Source organism: Gallus gallus, chromosome 2 (genome assembly GCF_016699485.2).
Source record: "Gallus gallus isolate bGalGal1 chromosome 2, bGalGal1.mat.broiler.GRCg7b, whole genome shotgun sequence".
Lineage (NCBI taxonomy): Eukaryota > Metazoa > Chordata > Aves > Galliformes > Phasianidae > Gallus > Gallus gallus.
The window spans coordinates 66,597,377-66,619,104 of NC_052533.1; the positions used below are offsets into that span (position 1 = coordinate 66,597,377).

At 45.5% G+C, this 21,728-nt stretch overlaps 2 protein-coding genes across 17 annotated transcripts in view; one reads left to right on the plus strand and one right to left on the minus strand.

Annotated features, from left to right (window-relative positions):
* EXOC2 (exocyst complex component 2) overlaps positions 1-5,146 on the minus strand; it is a 366,065-nt gene extending 360,919 nt beyond the window's left edge. For 13 of the 16 annotated variants that reach the window (XM_046924326.1, XM_046924290.1, XM_046924329.1 and 10 more), the window contains exon 1: positions 762-5,146. The gene's annotated coding sequence lies outside the window, so the exon portion shown is untranslated. The remainder of the gene's footprint in view (positions 1-761) is intronic. The other 3 variants (XM_046924334.1, XM_046924284.1, XM_046924332.1) reach the window with 3 other exon arrangements.
* FOXQ1 (forkhead box Q1) lies at positions 4,937-7,609 on the plus strand. Its single transcript, XM_015282185.4, has one exon. The coding sequence runs from the start codon at positions 5,370-5,372 to the stop codon at positions 6,516-6,518; it is 1,149 nt and encodes a 382-aa protein (XP_015137671.3). The 5' UTR covers positions 4,937-5,369; the 3' UTR covers positions 6,519-7,609.
* The last annotated feature ends 14,119 nt before the right edge of the window (positions 7,610-21,728 follow it).

A 21,728-nucleotide genomic window follows, 5' to 3' on the forward strand; every position in this document is an offset into this window, starting at 1 on the left:
CTTCATTACACATTCAAAGCCCTTCGGCTTTCGATTAATTTTCTTGTACTCCTACCATGTTGCTCACTCTGCTCAATGCATGGACGTAGAGGCAATAAAAGGCTACTGTGACAACTCAGCCAGTGTTTCCTCATATCACGGGCCAGTGATAGCAAGCCTTTGGCACCAATACCAAGTTTGGTGCCAACAGGTATTTGGTCTGGCACCAGCAGTAAGAAGCTATGATGGTTTCTTTTTTAGTTTGTTTGGCACCAGTAACGAGAAACATTCACCATTCCTGGCAAAGAGCCACAGGATTTCACCAAACAGCTTCTGAATCATAACTTCGTAACAAACATAACACAACACAACTTGTAATTGCGGAGTCTGTCTCTTAGCAAGCAGTTCTGTCCTGATAATTACATTCGGACTTATCAATACTTGTGCTTTCATCTTGTATCGGTTTCTTTCTAGCTGTTATAATCTTCTCAAAGAGATCCACAAGCCTGTAAGTCCTTCAGCATTTGGATTTTCTTTCTCTTGCTGCAGTTAGATGAAACCAGGTAATCATCCATGAGGAAAGCCTATGGGGACAGCTACTAAATTAAGTCATCACGGAATATGTTGTAAATACTATGTTGACTTAACCTCCCTCCTCACCCCTGTACTATGTCATGTGCCTTCTCAGACGGCAGATCTGCAATATAGGTTCACCCTATGCTGGTGTGGAGCCCCATTCAAGCCTCTAAGGCTTAATGCATCTAGGAAGAAAAAAGAATTACCTGTAAGTTATCTGAGACTCATGACAGCATGATTCCAGTTCCGGCAGCGGTTGCTAAATGGCACAACACTTCTGATTAGGCCTCGCAGGGGATACCTCAGTGGATACAGCACAGGATGAAGACTCTGAAGAGCTCAGTTCTACAGACGGCATTGCTACTGACTTGCCAAACAGATTTCAGCAGGACATCTCCCCTTCACTCCTCTTGGCTGTAAACTGGGTGAGCTCTGAGATCTGTGTGGGAAGGACAGTGTGAGAACACGGAATTACTTTTGTAGTACGAAGCATTAGTAACAACAGCAATAATGTCATCCTCTTCACAGGGGAAAAATCTGTCCCTGCCCATTCTGTCACAATCCAGTACAAAGGAAAAATTTGCTGAGATGAGGACTTTTGAATGGGACGTGAAGTGGGCACAGGGAGGAAATGATTCTAAGTCTTTGGGCATGGGAAAATTTCTTCTCAAGCAACAACTCCCAAGAAACTAAACATTGTGTTATAAAAAACCAAGTCAAAATGGAAGTCCCCACTGTAAATTCAGCTCTCGATATTTGCCAAAGACACATGGGAATCCCTACCCCAAGGGAATGCTTGTTCCTGTGGAAAAGTGCAAATCCGTAGAGTTCACAATGAGGGGATTCACGCAGACATGCATTCTACCTCAGTGATCAAACTCTTCCTCTCAAGGTCTAAATGAATTTCCACTGACCTCCTTTCTTACAGCTTAGTCTCCAGCTGGATTTCCTTCAACTATAAAAATGTATATAGTGTAATTAGCCAACCTCCACAGACTCTGTAGTTCATTTATGCATGCTAGGCAAGTCTCCTGCTGTGAGCAGCCCATCCAAAGAGAACTCTTTGAACTGGTCTATTGTTGTTCGTGTAGCGTATTGCATTGTCCAATTTCATCATTCCTGGCAAGGCACCGCACTCCTGCAGCTTTCTACAGGAGGAGGAAAAGAGATGATGAAGCACTTTGTCCAGCTGCTGTGCCGGACATCTCAGATGTACAAATAAGCTTGCCTACCACTAGCTATAAGACTCGCCCAGTCAACACAGAGGTATTTGTTGACCAACTGTGCTTATAAGATCTTATCTGGAAGTACTCTCTAATCTAGTTAGCCATCTGGAGGGACAAGGGACAGAAAAGAGAGTAAGAAAGGATCAAGTGAAAAAGAAAGATCAAAAATAGTAGTAATAATAAAATCAAGTCCATAGAGCAACCCACCTTTACGTAATATTCGCTGGAGTGTACAGTCAAATCTTGGCTTAAAGTACCACGAAAGTAACACAATGGGGTAGACCAAAAACATACCCAAAACCACACAACGGTGTAGCATTTTGCTACATTTAGTGGGGGATAATTCCAGAACTTAAAGGTTGAGCAAATTTCCTTTCCTTCAAACGCTCATTGGCAAACTCTGAAATAAAGGAGTCAAATACTAAAGAAAATGGGAAGCAAAGCTGTGTGTGTGATTTGCGACCCACCATTCACGTTTCTTTTCTTTGTTTTTGATTAGGTACTGTTTTGGGTAGGAAAAGAGGGGGTCATACATCAAAAAAAAAGTGCTGCTCTGCTGCTCTCAAGAGGAAGAGACATTCCATTTTAGAACAAAGAATCTGGATTTTTTTCACATTGCTTCACTAAAAGGTTTTTGGAGGTTTTTCTTGGGGTGATGGGGGTGGAGTGTTTGGCTTTGCTATAACACAGCACATCAAAGCGCTTTTGATGTGAAGTTTACTTAACAGAATCAGTTTTTCCGATGATTGTGTTAATCTTTATAAACCTGAAGGCGATACTGTGCCTTTTAAAAAACTATAGCAGGAAAAGACTTGAGGTTACATACACTCTCAGTGGTGAGAGACAGGAGCAGTTGTACTACTTTGCCTCTTCTTAAAACTACACCCATTCCTTCATGGGCAGCAATGGCAGCGGTCTTGACTTCACTCCTGCTTGGCTTGGGAAGGTTCTCTTTAAACCATGCTCAGCCCTCACGTAAGCACCTTCATGTGTTTTCCCAGGTAGGAGCCACATTGGATTCCTGGGTCAATTTACACAGGGATTGGCTGAGAGGCAGCACGGAGGCCTTGAGCCCACACAAGAATCAACGTTGATCTTAGGAAGGTACCCCCACTCCACTAATAGCCACTAATAGCTATCTCTAATTGTGTTATTTTGAGCACAAGCTCCTGTCCTCTCTTAAATCCTGCAAAACCAGCTTTGCCATCCACTCCTTGTCTTGAAGTATGGCTGTGAAAAGCTTCTGTTATGTCTGACGTGTTTACCTACAGCATTTGAATGACTTTTTAAGTTCTTTGAATAAAGATAAGAGACAATGTGTACATTTTCCACACAAATAGTGGAACGGTAATAAAATAAACATCAAAGGTAAGCTAGAAAATCATCACTACTTTGCTGCCATTTATAACAAAAGCAGGAAGAGGAAAAACCTACCCTCGCCACTGGCATCATCTTAGAAAACACGAGTTTTGGAAGGAACGATGGCTTTTTCCCATACCCTTAAACACAAACATTGGCACCTACAGCTAACGCAGTGCTTCACTGAAAGATCTCAGTTTACATTGTGAGGGGAGAACAACAAGAAGCCAAGAGAGGTCTCCCTCCTCTTATTTTTGTTCCTCAATTGCCCATTTTTCTCAACTGCTACAGCTTTAGTGGGAACAGGAAGGCATCAAACCCATTATTAAAGTTAGAAAGAGTATGACCAAAAAGGACAGGAGGACCTCTTACTGTTTAGTATTTAAGACTCAATATGAGGCTGGGAAAAAAAAAAAAATGACAAAGCTTTGAAATGTTGTGCAGGTGTGTGTGGGAATGTTTCTTCTATTCAAAAGAGATGGGGAACGAAAGTAGGGCTGTTTGTTTCTTCTGAGGGTCTTTCAAATCTGCCTTCTTTTAAGTTCCTCCCCGGCACACCTTGGCAGCTGGGGCACGGCATAGTCCCAGCCAGAGTGTCGCTGCATTTTGGAGCATCCATCCTAAAATAAGGGCTGATTCAGAAAGACTGCTTTTGGAAAACATGGAGCAATCCAACTCTTACTCCAGGACACAACATTCAAAGTGTCCATAAGAGAAATAGAATAGAAGCACCACTCTGGATTTCTGCTGATGTTTTTGTTTTGGTACTGTTCTGCAGACGCCAGCTTTACTGCCGTATGGAGTCAAAAAGGGGTTTTGCAATTGACTTTGAATGGACAGCAGGGTAGGACTGAAGTTTTCAGTGGAGTTACTGCTGTCTCCCTCTCATCGTTGAAGCGTCCCATCCAGCACTGCTGGAGGGGACTGAACATCTGCCCTCAGAAAGGGGCGTAAGACCACGACGAGCGCAGAGCTGAAAGTGAACGGACAATCGTGGTTATTTTGTCTCGGAAGAAAAGCAGCCAGATAAAGTCACAGAGCGCTTCGTCCCGGGTTTCATGGAAGACTTATAGTCGCAGCGTTAGGAAAACATTAAAGCAAAGTCGCTTTTTAAAAAAGAAAAAAAAGAAAAAAACACAATAAAAGATTTTATTGGAGAGCGACAGCTCTAACACTGCGCACAGCCATCGGAAGGCATCAGCAACACGCTCAAAGCCAAGGGTAAAGCTGTGGCAGCCTCTCCCGTCACGCAGCGCTGCCTACCTGCTCCCACCTCGCCCTGCACCCTTGTTATGACGGCAGGGGAGAGGGGCCGAGGCCGTCGGCCCACACAAACCACGAGGGATCCCCAGCTGCGGAGCGGCGCGGTGTTCCAACAGGTTGTTGCGCTGTCACATACATCGCAACGCGCCGCTCTGCGCGGCGCCGAGAGCGCAGATCGAGGCGCGGCAGGTTCTGCTCTGCCACCTATGAGCCGCTCCGCACGCTGCACCTGGAGCGGGGCTGGAGCTCCGGATCCCGTGGAGCTCTGCTCCGCTCGGAGCGGCCGGCGTGGAGGAGGCACCCGGCAGGAGAAAATACACTCGCGTTTCGTTAAATAAATAAATAAATAAATAAATAAATAAGACTTTCCAACCAGACCTCGCTGTCATCTGGGCTAATTGCGGCTCCGATACGGCTATTAGGGCATACCCACCTTTGCTACCTTTGCTTCCCCACCCACCACCCTTTCAGATCTCCGTCCTGGCTCCGCCTCTCGCCGGCGTTATAATGGGCTGGTCTGAAAGTGGTGGAGAGACGCAGAACCACAGGGGAAGAGGGAGATAATGACAATAACCCCAATAACCCCCGTCACCCGGCTGCTGCCCGCGCCGCCGCGAGGAGCCGAGCGCTGACGGGGATAAGCCGGACGGCGAGAGGAGACCTCGGCGTCTCCCGGAGCGTCGCCGGACGGGAGCGGCGGAGCGCCCCGAGGAGCGCCGGGCACCACCGGGGGCGGCGGAGAGGAGAGGCTCCGGTCCGACCCCATGGAGCCGGCGGCGTGACGAGGCGGGGGAGCCCCTCGCTTCGGGAGGAGGACGCGGAGGTGGCAGCCGGAGCAGCCGCCGCCGCGGAGCTGTCCAAGCGGGCGCGGGGGCTGAGCCGCCCCTCCCGCCCCCCTCGGGGCCGCGCCGAGGGGCGGGGGTCGCCGGGCCGAGCGGCGGGGCGCGTGGGGGCCGCGCCGCCGCCATGAAGCTGGAGGTGTTCTCGCAGCACTACGAGGACAAGCTGAGCGCCGGCAGCGATCAGGAAGGCAGCGGCTCGCTCTCCCCGGCGCCGGCCGACAGCGAGCTGGGATCCGACGGGGACTGCGCCGCCAACAGCCCGGGCGGCAGCGCCGGCAGCTCCGGGCGGCCCCCGCCGCCGACCCCGGCCCCGCAGCCGCCGCCGCCGCCGCCGGCGCCGACCGAGGGGGGGAAGGGGAAGCCGTACACGCGGCGGCCCAAGCCGCCCTACTCGTACATCGCGCTGATCGCCATGGCCATCCGCGACTCGGCCGGGGGCCGCCTGACCCTGGCCGAGATCAACGACTACCTGATGAGCCGCTTCCCCTTCTTCCGCGGCGCCTACACGGGCTGGCGCAACTCGGTGCGCCACAACCTCTCCCTCAACGACTGCTTCGTCAAGGTGCTGCGCGACCCGGCGCGGCCCTGGGGCAAGGACAACTACTGGATGCTCAACCCCAGCAGCGAGTACACCTTCGCCGACGGCGTCTTCCGCCGCCGCCGCAAGCGCCTGAGCCGCGCCGCCCCGCCGCCGCCGCCGCCGCCGTCCGCCCGCCCCGCCGCCGCCCCGCAGCCGCCGCCGCCGCAGCCGCCGCAGGAGGCGGCCGGGGCGGGCGCCGCGTCCCCCGCCGCCACCGAGGAGGAGGAGGAGGCGGCGGCGGGCGGCGGCGGAGCGGCGGGCGGCGGCGCCAAGTTCTCCAGCTCCTTCGCCATCGAGAGCCTCCTCCGGCGGCCGGCCGGGCCCCGCGCCGCCCCGCAGCCCCCGCCGCCCGCCCGCCTCCTGTGGCCCCCGCCCGCCGGCCCGCACCTGCTGCCCGCTCATCACTACCCGCTGCTCCCCTACGCTCAGCCCTCGCCCCCCGCGGCCGCTCTCTACGGCGGGGGCCTGGTGCAGCTGTGCGCCTACGGGCTGGGCGAGCCGCCGCTGCTGCTGGGCGGCCCCCACGGGCATCCCCAGGGGCAGCCGCCGGCGGAGCGCCCGCGGGCGCCGCTCTTCGCCGGGGCCGCGTTCCCCGGGGGATCCCCGCCCTACGTCCCGCTCCGGGCGCCGCGGCCGACGGCGGGGAGCTCGACCCCGTTCCGCCCGTACGCCGTGGAAACCCCCCTGGCGTAACGCAGGAGAGGGGAGGGAGCTCTGGATCCCGCACTTTAACTCCCAAAGCCTCCCGGCGGACGCCTCGGTGACTGTGCCTTAAAGAAGTGACGGCGGGCATCGCTTCGAACCAAGCCAAAAAAAAAAAAACAAAAAACAAAACTGCCCTCCGGGACATAGCCATGAGCCTCAAGTGCTTCTTACTGTGCGCTGGGACCGCTCCGCTTCTGCCTTCCCCTCTCCGCCCCTCGGGGCTGCGCTGCGCACCGGGAGCGGGCGCGGGGAGGGGGGGCGGTAGGGGGAGAAGGGGCGGGGGCTGCCGCGGGGCCGTAGGTCCGAGCCGCAACGCCGCGCATCACTGTGCCAAAAAAAAAAAAGAAAAGAAAAACCCTTTCTTTTTTTGTTTTGTTTTCCTCCTGCCCGGCACCCGCCATCTCGTGGGAAAAGAGGACGTTAAGTTATTTATAAAATGTTTTTCACACGAGGAGAGTGCCGCTTTTTTAATTAATTATTGCCGGGGGGAGGGGGGAGAGGGGTGTAGAAGGGGGCCGTCACCTGCGCTGTACGCCCGATGCCGAACCCTCTACTGCTTGGAAACGGTGATTCCTTTGGTCTTTTATTTTTGTGTTTGTATATAATAGACGTGCGTGTGCCCGGAGCCTCCTCTTCCTTTTTATTATTATTATTATTATGGCGAAGGACAACGGACGTAACCCGGTTGTCATCTCCGAGAGCGAGGCGAAGGAGGGGGCTCCGGCTGCCGGGTAGGCGAAATCTCAGCGCCGGGACTCAGTGGGAGCGTTGGCGGTGACAGAACGCATTCAGCCCTCGGCTGCTCCCAAAGCGCGATGCGTTCGGGCTGCTCAGCACCGCCACGAGAGATCGGGGCGGCCTCAGAAAGACGGAGCTGGGAAAAGGAGAGGGTGGGTTTCGGTGCCCGGGGTAAGAAGTGAGGGCTTCCCCCAACTCAGAGCAGTTTTCTTTTTTTAATGATGATTTTCGTTTTTCTTACTTTTTTTTTTTTAATTATTTTTTTTTAAGCTCTGAAATGGTCATTTGGGGTAGGTCTGCTTGTTCCCATGATAGTAATAATAAAAAGGATGAAAAAACGACGAGCTTTCTTTCCCCCGACTCTTCTGTAACCATCACCCCAAACGAACGCTGAAGGAGGATTTGGAGTGCGGGCTGATTGCTAAACACTCTCGTTTGGGACCTCGGTCTTTCTCCCCACCTGCTGTGCCCATAGCTCGGGCTCTCAGCCCTTGCCCCGCTCCTTCCCCACCCGCAAACACCGCGCAGAGAGCGGAGGTGCGCTCGGAGAGCAGCGCTCCCAGCAGAGCACGCAGCGGGCGGAACCGCCGAGCTGTTTCCATCCAGCTCCAGCCGATTTCACGGCGCGTTTAGCTCAGACCATAACATCCATCAGAACATTGCGAGAGATTAGTGACTAATGGATTAAGTAATCCAACCCTTGAAGGAATTGGTTTTTATGTACGCGCGCACAAACACACACACACGGTTGGTATTTCGACATCATTGTGCCTTCGAGGCTCTGGGCAAATATCCATCAGCCCTCCTATAGATGATCCTTTCCCCTTTCTTTATAGGAGTGCTCAGAGAGAAACTGCTGGTCTCCTTTGGCTCTGTCCATCTGCAGTGGTCATCATTTGTGGTATAGATGGAATGGGGAATTTGTTACCGCAGCCCTAAGTGCATATTTAGGTGGATGTATGCAAGCACGCATACAGATGGATATAGTAAATATATATTTAAGAGGATGACATTTGGGTGTGCTTTTGAGAAAAGCTCCTGTTTATCAAGAAAACTAACCCAGCTTTAAAAGGAAAAGCAGCCCGTTGGTCATCAGCCCATGAATCTCATGGTTAGGATCCACGGAGATTCCATGGGAACATCACCTCCCACTCCAAGGAGGAACCCCAAGGAGAGGACAGAGGGCTGGGACAGTTTGCTCTCAAGCACGTGGATTTATGGGGAAAGGGAAAAGGAAGGCAGCAGGGTCCCGGCCCAGCTGCCCCCAGCGCAACCAGCACTGCCCACAGCCCTCCAGGTGCTCACGGCCAGGGCAACCCCAGCACAGGGCACTGCCATCGGTGTGGGCTGGCGGCTGTGACAGACAGGGACTGAAACATGGCACCTGTCCAAACACTTCCAGCAGCAGGTAACCAGAGAACCCACACTTTACATTTTTGTGCGGAACAAGCAAATTAACCGTTTCACACACCTTCCTCAAACAGCCAGGTTTGTATGGCCGGGCACTTTGTCTTCCTTAACATCTAATAAATCAGGATGACAGAACAGAGAAAAAGCCTTTCTCCTTTTGATATTTGACACATCTGTAGTAAGCCAATACTTTTGCGCCCTGTTCTTCCACCCCCACAACGGGCTGCACTGCCCACCCAACATATCCAAGGCCTCACCAGGTGGGTACAGGTCAGGATACAAGGCTGAAATTCACACACTGTACAGGCAGACCTGGTTTCAGGGCCACAGAAAGCCTGATGGAAGAGGAAGCATCACATTTTCATCTGCATTTTCATCTCTGCGTGTGCAAAAACTGCCACGTGGGGTGCAGTCAGAGTGGGATGGCTGTGAAAGGCCCCATGTGAGCAGAACTGCACCTGAATTCTAAATCAGAACAACTTCGGGGTTTAACTGCATTGTTTTGAAAGAGATACTGCTTTCCAAATAAATATATTGTGTTTCTGACTGTTCAAGATCTTTCACAATACGGTTTCTCTAACACAGTCTTACCATGCTTTAGAAGAGGAAAAAAAAGTCACACTCAACATCCAGAGTATTCCCAACAAACACTTTTGGTGGCTTCTCCCCCTGTTGGCACCCTGTAGCAGGTAGTTGTTAAAAACAGTTACTTGAATCACATTGGTCCTAGCCACCTAAATCTCTTCAAATTTTAACTTGCTGAGCAGCATAAACTCCTCTTTTGTGGATTAAAGCCAAATGTAAAGGAAATGTTTAAGAAGAACTACACACTTTGAAATTTAATAGATGCTAAACACAAATTCATTGGGAAAAAAAAAAAAGCCAGGCTTGCTTAGAACACACAGAGCAGGAGGATACAACAATACTCCTTTTATATTCCCCCTTACAGTGGATGCTAGGAGGTTTACTCCTTTACCTCACTGGAGAGATGTCAGCAGGGCAGCCCTTCAGTTGTTTTATTTTCCTATCAGGTTAATTCACCCTATTCACCAACTACATCTAACGAAGCCTGAAACTTGCTTTCACCTTCTACACCCAGTGACCTATAAAGATAGGATGAATAACCCTCCGATATCCCTAACTCTCTCAGGAAGTAGCCCACTGAAGTTAGGCATTTCATTCACAAGCCATCTCCACACAGTGGTGCATGCTACAGGACTCAGTTCCACCCAGATCTCCAGACAAAGCCCCCATCTGAAAGCACAGCCCTTGGTACCAGCCTATTTTCGCACTGACAGGACTGAAAGATGATGAGTGTGATTTTCTTTCAGGACCTTCTCCAGTTTTTCAGAAGGGTGGTTCTTAGTGGCAGAATGTATCCAAGCACGGAACCCTAAACGAAGAGAAGCTTCATCCTAGTAAAGAGGCATACAGAAGACTTGGGTTCACACGTCCCTCATCATTCACACCATGGCTCAAGAAGTCATAGAATCATAGAATCACCAAGGTTGGAAAAGACCTCAAAGATCATCCAGTCCGACCGTCCACCTACCACCAATATTTCCCCACTAAACCAAATCCAAGTTGAAACTTCCTACACAAGAGCATGGAGACAACCACAGTCCCATACGGAAGGGTAGAGCTTCCCAACCAAAGCCCAGATTTTGCACAATTCTTCACTGAGCTGGGGGAAACTTTGCACATAATAACAGACAAGAGAGTTCATTTATTGTGCCAAGCTTTTTGCCTTTTAAGTCTGAAGCAGACATAAGACCAAAGGTGAAATCCACCTCCAGTCAAATTCAATATGCCAAAGCTGTGATTTGGACAAGGGTGATTGTACCCTGTTGCAATTTTGCTAGGTACTGCAATAGCTCTTTAATAGTGGTTCCATCTTTCATTTATGTTCTAGAAAGAAAAGGTTTTCTCCTTGAGTAAACCATCTTGACTTCATTGATGCTCTCAGAAGTCTTGAAAGCAGCTTCAGAAGAGACACTGATGAAGCCTACGCCACTTGACATAAAATCAGATGGCAAGAGAGAGACTGGCCTTCTCTGGACATTCAAACCAATATTAATGCATCATTATTTAAGATATTTAGATTGCCACCTTCAAAAGGCTAGTAATTTAGGTAGTCTACAGCCTTGCATAGGAGCTAAACATTGTTATTGCCTTCAGGAAGTTTAACCTCTATACACCTGGATAGGTCAGGCCTTTGTCCTCTTTTCCAGGGCCAGAGGGGGTTTGCATAAGGAAGGACTGTGAGTACACACTGTCATAGCAATTGTGCTCTTGCACCATGGTATTGTTTTCTTTGTTATGACATGTTTCAAAATTTCTGAGCTCTTTCAAGCAGGATGGCATACTAATAACCTCCTTTGCTATGGGGAAAAGCAATGCTTCTGTGGGTTCTTTCCTTAATAGCAGAGCAGAGACTATTCAGACAGTACAAATCTCTTCTTCAGTATGATGTATGAGTAGAGTATGTGGCACTATTAGACTAAAATGGTTCAAGGACCATCGGATAGAGAAGCGTGCAAGGGAAAAGACAGGTTGACACCTCATTTTCCAGATTCCACTGTCGTTATTTTCTATCATAGCTATTCACTGAATACATGTTTACAAGCAGTACATAGGAGTTCACTGACATTCTGTAAGCATAATTCAGCTGTTTTAGGGTTCAGTAGGTTTATTTTAGCTGTGTTTGAACTACAGTTGTTATTTGACTCTTACTCCATTACTATATTGCCTTAAAACAACATCTGACAACCAACTGGTAGGTAAACCTTCCTAAATAATATATTTCTTGTTATCCTCACTACTACTAAAGCATTTCTAGTCTGGTGTGGAGAAGCAATGCTAATGAACACCATGTCAGAGACAAACTGTGCTTAACTACTAGTATTCTGTGACTCCAAGAGGTATCCCAGCCTGCCTCATTGGATAGAAAATTCTTAAGCAAGACTTCTGTGAAGTTAATTTACCCTTGGCATAACTTTCCTTGACTTAGAGATCATAAAGTCTGAGAAGAAACCCAAGAGTCTGATTTCCTTACCTTGTATTTTTATCAGTAGCTGTTATAACTGCTCAGATAAACCTCAGCATTCCACACGGAAGTTGTTACAGTCTTGCTTCAAGGTTTTGCAAAGATAATTTTCTGTAAGTCCTCAGAGGTCACCTTTCAAAGCAGACGTATGACACCAACCTATTTATTTCAACTCCTTCCACATTTGCTGTTGAACACTGCAGCATTTCAATAAAGAAATCACACTTTTTTAATAGGAATCTATGATAATATAGACATAAGAAACACCTAGAACTACCTAATTCATTTTCATTCTGTTTGTTTCTAATAGCTCACGAGGAAGGCACTATCTAGCAGATTTGTTTAAAGTATCCAAGCTATGAGGAAATAAATAACAGAAAATATTTTGGTGAGAAATGTTAATATACATCATTCCACAATTAAGGATTTTTAATGGTACTTAAGATTCATAAGACAAGTATTAAACCTAATGCAAATCCCTTTCACCACCAAGCAACTGATGTTGCTCAGGGTACTTCATACAGTCATCTTCAGCACTGTAACATGTGTTCGTTACTCATCCTCATCACACAACACTGAACTAATTCCCCTCTTTGGCATATACAAGCCTCAATTAGTTGCATGTTATCATCACATTCCCCATTAATCACTTAGCAAAACTATACAGATGCATGGCAACTTTCTCACTTTTTCTTCATAAGTCAGTCCAGGAAGCCCCCCAGTCATTTCTGCTCTTCTCTGAACTTCTCTGGTGTATCATCTCCTTCTGACTAATCAGACACCATAACAAAAGCATAGCTTTGTGTCATAATACCTGGAGTCGTGTCAGGTTCTTCCCACACCCCCTAGCTCCAGAAGAGGCAGGTTAAGGAAGGACAAGAGTTATCTTCCCAAGCAGCCAGACTAACGTGTGACAACAAAGCATGTAGACTCCAGCTACCCAATCACATCAGTAGCAACACCACCACAAACGTTGTTCGATGTAACGTTTCAGTGAAGTCTTGTTCAAGCAGAGGAGCACTGTTCCCTTCTCACGCCCCTCTGCTCCCTTACCTTGTGTTTTCCAAGCCCACTCTTGAAGAAGGTGGCTTGAATTTTCCCATTCCCCAGGAACGAGGCGCTGCTCCCCATTCCTTTCACACCATGCAAAGGCAATTGGTTTTCCCCTTCGCCACAGATAAAAGTTACCTCCACTTCATCCTGTTCCCAGTGACAGCAAGGGAGAATTTCCTCCACATTATCATTTCTGTCATCACAGATGACAGGTTCACATTTAACTGGCTGATTTGACAAGCTCAGCACATGCCGTAATCTTGTTGTTATAATTTCTTCCTCTCCAGCACAAACAACCAGAGCAAGGAGCAGCAAGGCTACCCAAATTACATTTAATTAGCGCTTGCACCAGTAACATCTATAGACACTTTTCTTGCTCCTCATACAGCTGAAATCTGAAGACCAGAAGGATCTATAACTAGCTTAAGAAGTGAAAGGCAGCTATTTGCATAATTTGATTTAAATGTGGGGAAATTATGCTGGGTTTTCTTACATCTTGAGATGACACCTCAAACTGGGAAACCTTCTGAGGCATTCAGAAATCAATCAGCTGGCTTTCTGTTCTGACAGAGAGCCTGGAGTGGTGCCAGAAGCCTGTTAGTTGGAAGAGCCAGTTGGCCTAGCCAAGAGTGAGCATGGAATTAATTGTTCTAGAGGATGTGTTTGCACCAATTAACAGCAGTTGCAGCTTGTTGTCTCATTCCGTGGCACCACATATGCTTGTCTGTTTTCAGCCCACAGCATGGTATCAGCTACTAGTAACTACTTTAATTTCAGATGTATTGTTAAAAAAATAACATTGTAGTTTAAAACAGGAGGCAGCTCAGCACCACACAGCCACTCGCTCCCACCAGCAGAACAGGAGAGAGAACTGAAAGGAAGATAGAAAAGTTGTAGGTTGCAATAACAACAATTCGGTAAGATAAAAAGGGAAAAAAAGATGACATAAAAAGCACTTGCTCACCACAGTAGCCCTGTCAATTTGTCCCAGTTTTACTGCTGAGCATGACCTTGTGTGGTATGGGACAACTTTTTGGCCAGTTTAGGTCAGCTGTCCTGTCTGTGTCCCCTCTAAACTTTGCATACCTGCAGCCTGCTCACTGACAGGCCTTATGAGAAGCTCAAGTGTCCTTGGCTCCATGCAAGACCTGCATAGCAACAACTAAAAACATCAGTGTGTGTTATCAATATTATTCTCATCCTAAATCCAAAACACAGCATCATATCAGCTACTGGGAAGAAAATTATCCCAGCCAAAGCCAGGACAAACAGCTAAATTCTAATTATTATTATTATTAAAAAAAAGAAAACCACATAGCACTTGTATGCTCTTATTTGAGCTCCTTTTGATTCTATGCATGTGCACCACTAAAATGTGCTGATTAAATTACTGGATCACACTAATTTTTCTTCCTATAGGGTTTCCTGCATCATCCAATAACAAGTTGTGGGAAGGAAGCAGGCTTGTGTGATTAAAAATAGCATCATTTTCCATGGTCCTGACTCAATGGAAGTCAGAAGAAAATGGATCTCTAAGAAATTTAGAAAGACTGTTTCAATATTCAGGTTGTAGGATTCTAGAAGTGCAGGTACATAGGAAAACTAGTTAAGTCAAAATCTGTTCAGTCTACTTAATATCAGGATACATAGAAACCTGTTTTAAACTAACACACACACACATATATGTGTGTATATATATATATATATAAACTGAATACTTATGGTAGCCAGCTTTATTAGGAATACAAGCAATCATTACTTTAACAGAACGTATTCTAATACAGGTGACAATGAAGCCAAAAAAAGCAGATTCCTTATGGAATCTGCCTGTCACAGTGTAGGTTTAGAAATTACGTTTTGCAATTTCTGAACAGTCACATGGACCCAATCATGTTGAGCCTGGCTCAGATAACAATCTGAGCCATGGGACACTTCCCCTTCCTCACCAGGAAAAGAAGCCTGAGTTAGTGTGCTGGTGCCTAAAGGTCTCCCAGACATGGTGAGGTCTGACATGCACCATGTAACATGTACATGACATGGGGGGGACCCCGAAATGGAGGGGTACCCACGTACCCTCCTCTTCCTATTCGCTCTTACTTAGTTGCTTGCCAAACAGGAGTGGACACTGCTCAAGCTGAATTTGTCTTGGTTGGGTGCTCTTGTAAGTGCTATCCATTCATCTCCTTGGATGCAAGGCCAGTGAGCGGCGTCCTACAATTGGAGGCTGTCTCCATAGACCAGATCAATCTAAATAAAAAACAGCACAGAAGCACCGCTGGCATTTATGACACCAAAAGGAGGACTTTGCATCCATAAGCATGTTACTAGAGTCCATTCCACAAAACAGCATATACTGCCCTCAGACCATGCCTGCCACATGCACACAGTTTCTACTGATAGCAATTATATCCCAGCCCATATATACAACCCATAAAATCTGGCAAGCAGTCAAGAACAACAGAAACCAATCATCGTACTTCACCATTCATAAGTGGTATAAGACACTCAAATCTTATAGATAACACATGCCCTCAAAACAACTGGTAGGAATGAATGTAGTGAGAAATTCCCTTACATTTATTTGAAATATTTTCTATTCATTAGCAAGAGCAGATTGAGAATTACTGAAAATATTTCTATATCTTAACTGAGAAATTCTCCCTATTTATGTTCAGTCTTACAATTTCATTCCACAGCACAAAAAGTGAATGATACCAACAAAACAAGACTCAAGTTTTTCAAGGTAGACCCATCTACGTGACAGATTGTTCCAGTTGATATCAGCAGTAGTTCTCATAGACACTAAATATCTCGGTCATTCAGGTCCAGTTGGGAGTGGCTTAGAACCCAGCAGAGCCAGGAACTAAATGCGAGCAGCTACACATTAATCTTAATTGCTATTCTATAGATAGTCTGGGAAAGAGGCTAATGGGAAATCCCAGTCAGATTGAGCAACCAGAGTCATGATGGGGGTATTTTTTTTTGTCCCCTGCATTATTAAAAGGCCAAATGAGTGTTCAAATTAGAAGGCTCCAACACTGACATGAAATTTTGTTTTGAATAAGAGGTTCATGTTGGCATAAAGCCAAAAATAAGTCCTTTTTTCTTTTCTTTTTTCCCTGATAATCTGCTATACTTTTTCTGCTGCCCCATTTCTTTAAACTCCTAAGTAAGAGCAGAATCTTAAGACAGTGAATGTGTTGATTACTTAAATTGCAACTGTTTTTCTAGGTCTTAAGCATCTTACAAAGAACCTTAAGACCACCAGGTAAGGAAGCTGTGTGAGGCCCATAGGATCTCAGGGTGCTGAGCTCACCATGGGTGAGGCTGCATCCAGGTTTTCCAAGGTTTTCCAGCACATAACAAGAATAAGTTAAAGAAATGAGTGTGCCTGCTTTTGTGCATTAACAGCCCAAAAATGCCACAGATTTCTGCCCCAGAAAGGCTAAGTCTCCATCACTTTGAGGATGTCATGAATGTTATACCTTCCATTAAGGAATGGAGCCTTCTGACTCCAGTAGGAGGTGAAGTTGAAGAGCAACACTTGGAAGATCTGCCAGCCCAAGTCTCCCAGCAAAAAAAAATATATATATATCATTGATTGGCATTAAATAAATTTAAAGAAAAAATAAATAAATAAAGCTAATCCTTCAAAATATGTACTCCCATCTTCATGGTGAATTGCAGTAGGCAGCAGCTTGATAGCCCGGATCAGTGACTCTTCATTTCACAGCAAAACAGAGGAAAGCTGCCCCCTCGTGTATGAGGTCCTGGACTCTGGGGCAGACTTGAGGTTCAGAGTGGTGATTCATACTCCTCTTAATACAACTGCTCAGCATGCTGCCAAAAAGAAGAGCAGCTTTGCTCAAGCCCTGCCAACAACTGCTGCCTCTCGGTATGAGCAGCCATCATCCACAGGCACAACTGGAAGCACCCTAAGAAAAAAGGAAATAACCTGTAGACCCAAGATGGTCTTGCAGCAGCTCTGACAGCACTTCAGTCTCAAGTCAAGAGGTTTATAAAAGTTTCCAGCTCAAACATTCTTATCACCTTGGGCAGCTCTCAGCACACCACCCTGAGGGTTCCCTTCTGCCCCATCAATACAGATACTTTATCATCGTTTTATATCATGTAAACTCAAGTACTGTTAAACTTACAGATGTGATAACTGTATAGTGATCATCCATATCAGCTTGAAAACAGACCTAACTTCTGAAATGTTTGCATGTACAGACCTGCAGAGGAGTTTGGTAGCTGTATTTGCATAAGGCTCTCTTTCAGCTGTAAAGAGAGAACGTACATGAAGGTTTGATAACTTTAAAATAGAATTTACATATTTTCTAAACTGGATTATAGTGAGGACAAAGCCAATGATAATTTTCTACTGGGAGAAAGATTCCTGTTTGAAAGCATTCATGCCTCGAAGTTTCATTTGTATTATTGTTATTCAGAGAGAACCGATAGATGTTCATATGCTTGCCTCAGTTTTTCATTAGTATTATTCCCTCAAATAACTTCCTATTTAATACCTTCCTTCAAAATAATGGAAAAAAAATATGAAAAATAATTTTGCAGGACTATCGCATCATGTAATTTCAATAAAGTAGTTAATATTTAATCACTCAGTACACATGACCTATACAATACATTCACATTTTTTTACAAATGCAAGTCTCAGTTATTCAGCAACATATCATTTATACTAACAAAAATGACAAAGATGACTGAATGTTGTATTTTTTTTGACTGCACAAAAGCTACAGATTTCTATTCACTTAAATAATAAGGTTGTCTTGGTAAAAAAAAAAAAAGAGCTCTATTCTATGCATACATTCTATACTAGCATAGGTTAAACTTGGTCCCATCTGTACTATGAATACAAGGCCAATAGATACAAAAGAGTAAAAGCTTAAAGCTGCAAGTACTGCTTCATGGATGCAAGTTGCGCTATGAAGAGGAAAGATTTTGTATGCAGAAGGATTCAGAGATGCAATTTCTTGCTCTGCAATTAGAGGAAGGCCCACAGATTGCAAAGAAGAGAGAGTTCAGCCTTCTGACATGAGAAAACAGGAAGCGAATCTCCTTTCTGGATGGCAGTGCACATCTGCACTGAGAATGGCAGAGCTGACTGCACTGTTCATCACCCAAGGTCCCACCCCATACATGTCAATCAAACCCAAGAGACAGCTTTGACTCCTGTCCAGTGCCCACATAGGATGCTGAAAGACCATGAAGCTTTGGATATTCCTATGTCATAACAGAACCCTTTGTTTAACAACACTCAAGAACTTTTCCCTCACAAACTTGTCACATTACTTTTTGAGTCCATGTCAACTCTTTCAGCTAAAATCCACAGTTCACCTTGTATCAAATGAAGTATCCCTTGCTACTTTGTTGAATGCACCACATGGTAACAGAGCTCAAGGTCAGCAGATGTCAGCTGAGAGTAATTAGCAACCATTCCCCTAAGCATCTCTCTCTTACAAGAGAGACTTTTTTATATTCTCTCCTGAGGAAGGAATGTACTGTATCTCTTCATCTCTTGACCATATTTGTGAACTTCTCATTTACTGCAACACTTTGAGATGTAGAGTTGGGGAGAAGTACACTGGGATGGGAGACCTGGCACCACAAAGAGCATTTGACAACTGATCATACCATGGATCTATATGATCCAAACAAATGTTGAATTCATAGTCGTGAACAAATAATCTTTACTCAAAGTTACTGTTATTTTTTTTCAACTGCTACTAACTATGGTCCTTTCATTTTTATCAGGAGAAAAGAAATAGAAAACCAATGCCTCACTCCTGTGAGAATCACTGTTTCAGAGCCCCACCTGCTCCTTTTTCTTTCTTTCTTTTTATGAAGTTTGAGTTTCTACACATCAGAAAGTCAGAAATCCCCCAGGTGTGGTAGATCAGCTTGGATCCACATATGTCATCAGTATTAGATGTGTGGTTCTGTCCCTTTGGCTGTATGCAAGTTTGTTGATCTGTAGGAGGGAGCTGTAGATAACAGCTGGACTGGTTGATCTTTGTGGCTTTTCCCAACCTCAGGGATTATGACCTGAGGTTCCTCAGAAGACTAGGAAAGCTAGTGGAAGCAGAGTGAGGCTGCCCGAGTCATGTTTGAAACTCCTACAGGTGATCTCTGTGCTGAACCATCCACTGTGCACTCTATGAGACTGAAGAAGTACAAACAAGAGCTCTCTTGTCCATCATTTATATAAAAAGTGGCAGAGTTCTCTGGGACGTTTCTGTGCTTCTGACTTTCTGTAGAAAGAAATCTTCCTATTTTAATAGGTTTTGGTTAAAATTTTAGTTTCAGTTGCAAAAAAAAAAATCTTTAAGTGTCATCTATGTTTGAAACAGGTTTAGTTTTCAGGGCATGTCCACCACTACCCAATCTGCTGTAAAGAGCAGAAGTCTGTCTTCCTGATTATCCAGAGAGGCATTGAAGAAAGGCTTTGGAAGAGATTCTTATTTCATATTTGTAAATCAGCCAAAAGCTATTAAAGCCAGGAAAAGCACCTTCAGGAGAACATAACATCCATCACACCTTTTCCCCTTGCCCCCAACAGCTTCCTTTGTTTAATATTAGCTCAGTAACAAAAAAGTCATTACAACTTACCCAAGCTACAAGATAGCTTAAATATTAACAAGCACGTAAAGTCAGTGGAGGTAAGAGCCTGGAGCTGTATAATAATAAAGCAAAGCTCAGTGAGATTCCATAATTATTTGTTACACAACCCAAGAAACTAGCTAGAGCATTTCTAAGATTATGCACCTCTCATGTATGATGTCTAACCATGCCAGAAATCACATAAGGCTTTTTATAACAATCATTAGTCACTAAAAAGGCAGAACAAACGGCCATTATGACCAGAGGTGGCAATCCAAGAATTGGTTTACTTAGGATATTATCCAAAACCCATCACAGTGACTCTCATACATTTCACTGTGCTTCGGATCGAACATTCACTATTTTCCATGTTGGACAGCTTCCTCTCAAGGTTTTGTAGGGCTAAGATATCAACTGTGGAGGACTATGGAGGAAATAAAAGTAGACATTTGTCCCTGTCAGAGCTGAGAACTCAAACTTGGCACATGTTGTGGTGGCAGTAGTGTTGGCTTTACATCCTTCCGAAAAGGAAGTTGGCCACCAATGCCCAAATACAGGTTCAGATGCTTTCTAGGTATTTAAGCTCTGGGCTTTCTAGATACTTCAATTTTGGGAACACTGCCCTGTGCAACCAGCCCTAGCACAAGTTGCAGGCAGTACCTGGAACTGTTCAGGTGAAGGTGAATGTATGCATACTTACGCACTTGTTACATCACAAAAAAAATGCAAAACACATGACCATGTGCTGTTTTAACAGGAAGATAACATCTGAGGAACAGAAATACAAACACAGCTCTTAAAGGGGAGCCTAACCCTAGACATCAAGAAGGCCTTTGGATAAGAGCATATTACCTAGCTAGACAAACCTTTTTTTTTTAAGTTTGCAGGTGGTTTTATTTTCTTCCTTCAGATAAGTTACAGGCTGTGGAAAAGACTAGTACTATTGGCAGAAAAAAAAGTGTTATCCAATATACAGTTTTATACATTGATGTGGAAAATATGAGATTTCCCATATTTTATCATTAAATATTTTCAATATTTAATGAATTGGTAGGATCCAAGTGGTTTGCTTTGTCCCAGAAAAATGTCTACAGTTCCCTTTGCTTGGTTTCTGGATCCCTGACATTTTTGACACATCTGCAAGACCCAGGTCTGACAGTCATTCCACTGTGGTACTCAAGACTGTGGAAGAACTCTTGGTCTCCCTGGCCTCATAACTTCTCCTTTAGCCCACCGTCCCCTGAATTTAAGTCCTAAGTGTGGTTTCATCCAAGGGCACAGTACGTCAACATACACTTCCACAGTCTTTCCAAGCATGAACTCATCATGGCAACAGTAACAGGGCATCTAAACTTCACCTAATTCCATTTGCAACTCCTTTTGCTCCAGTTCCTGCTGTTGAGGAGCAGCAGAGCAGAGATCATTGAGGTTCTGGCCTGCATGCCTGGGCCAGACTCACTAATGACCTGCACGGGGTCTCACATGCATGGGGAGACATTGAGGTCCACACCCACTAACCAGTTATAACCCCCTTCCCAAATAACTAACACATCGATTTGCTTTCATTGGGATACTAAATCTTGCTTGCTCTTCAAAAGCCACCTCTGGACATGTTAATCTTCTACATGTTAATTTTCTACATAGACAGGGAGGCTCACTCTTTTCTGAGATTTTCCCTTGCAAAAGGAGGACCTGGTTATTGTAGCAGACATATGGCCCTCCTTTTCCTTAGGTACTACACATCCTGTCAAATAAAAAGACAGGAGAGGATTTGACATTATTTTTTCCTGTATGCCTAAAGATGAACATCCTTTGGATTGAAGGGAATTTTTGATACTTATTGAAGAAGAATAAAAGCCAAAAGGGATTTTCCTTCTTATAGAAAGATCACCACATCTTATGCACCTTGTGACTCTTCAATCTATATCATAATTATGCATGCATTGCTATTATAAGTGGCAAAAACTCATGTTGCTCTTCCTCCCGTATTAGCTTGAACATTGACTGAGATGTGTAACTAGTTTGAATGTTGAACTGCTTGCTTAATTGGCATACCCATCAAGAAAAAAAAAGGAAAGGAAAGAAAACAAGCAAAGCATTTGTAGAGGTGTGCAGATAATCTAGGCAACACTGCAGCCTGCAGGTGCCTTTTAAGATAACACCAGAACACACCTGGATACTCCCATTCTCCACTCCCAAAAAGTACAATAGCAATGATAGAAAGATCTGAAATCACTGTAGAGGGTTGACAGTGTGAAGCAGACCAAAATTAGTGATTTAGACTTGTCTTATAAGCACTATGAAAACTGACTTACCTTATTTCCCCT

Coding starts and splice junctions, on each gene's coding strand:
- FOXQ1 (XM_015282185.4), top strand. CDS start 5,370: ATGAAGCTGGAGGTGTTCTCGCAGCACTACGAGGACAAGCTGAGCGCC.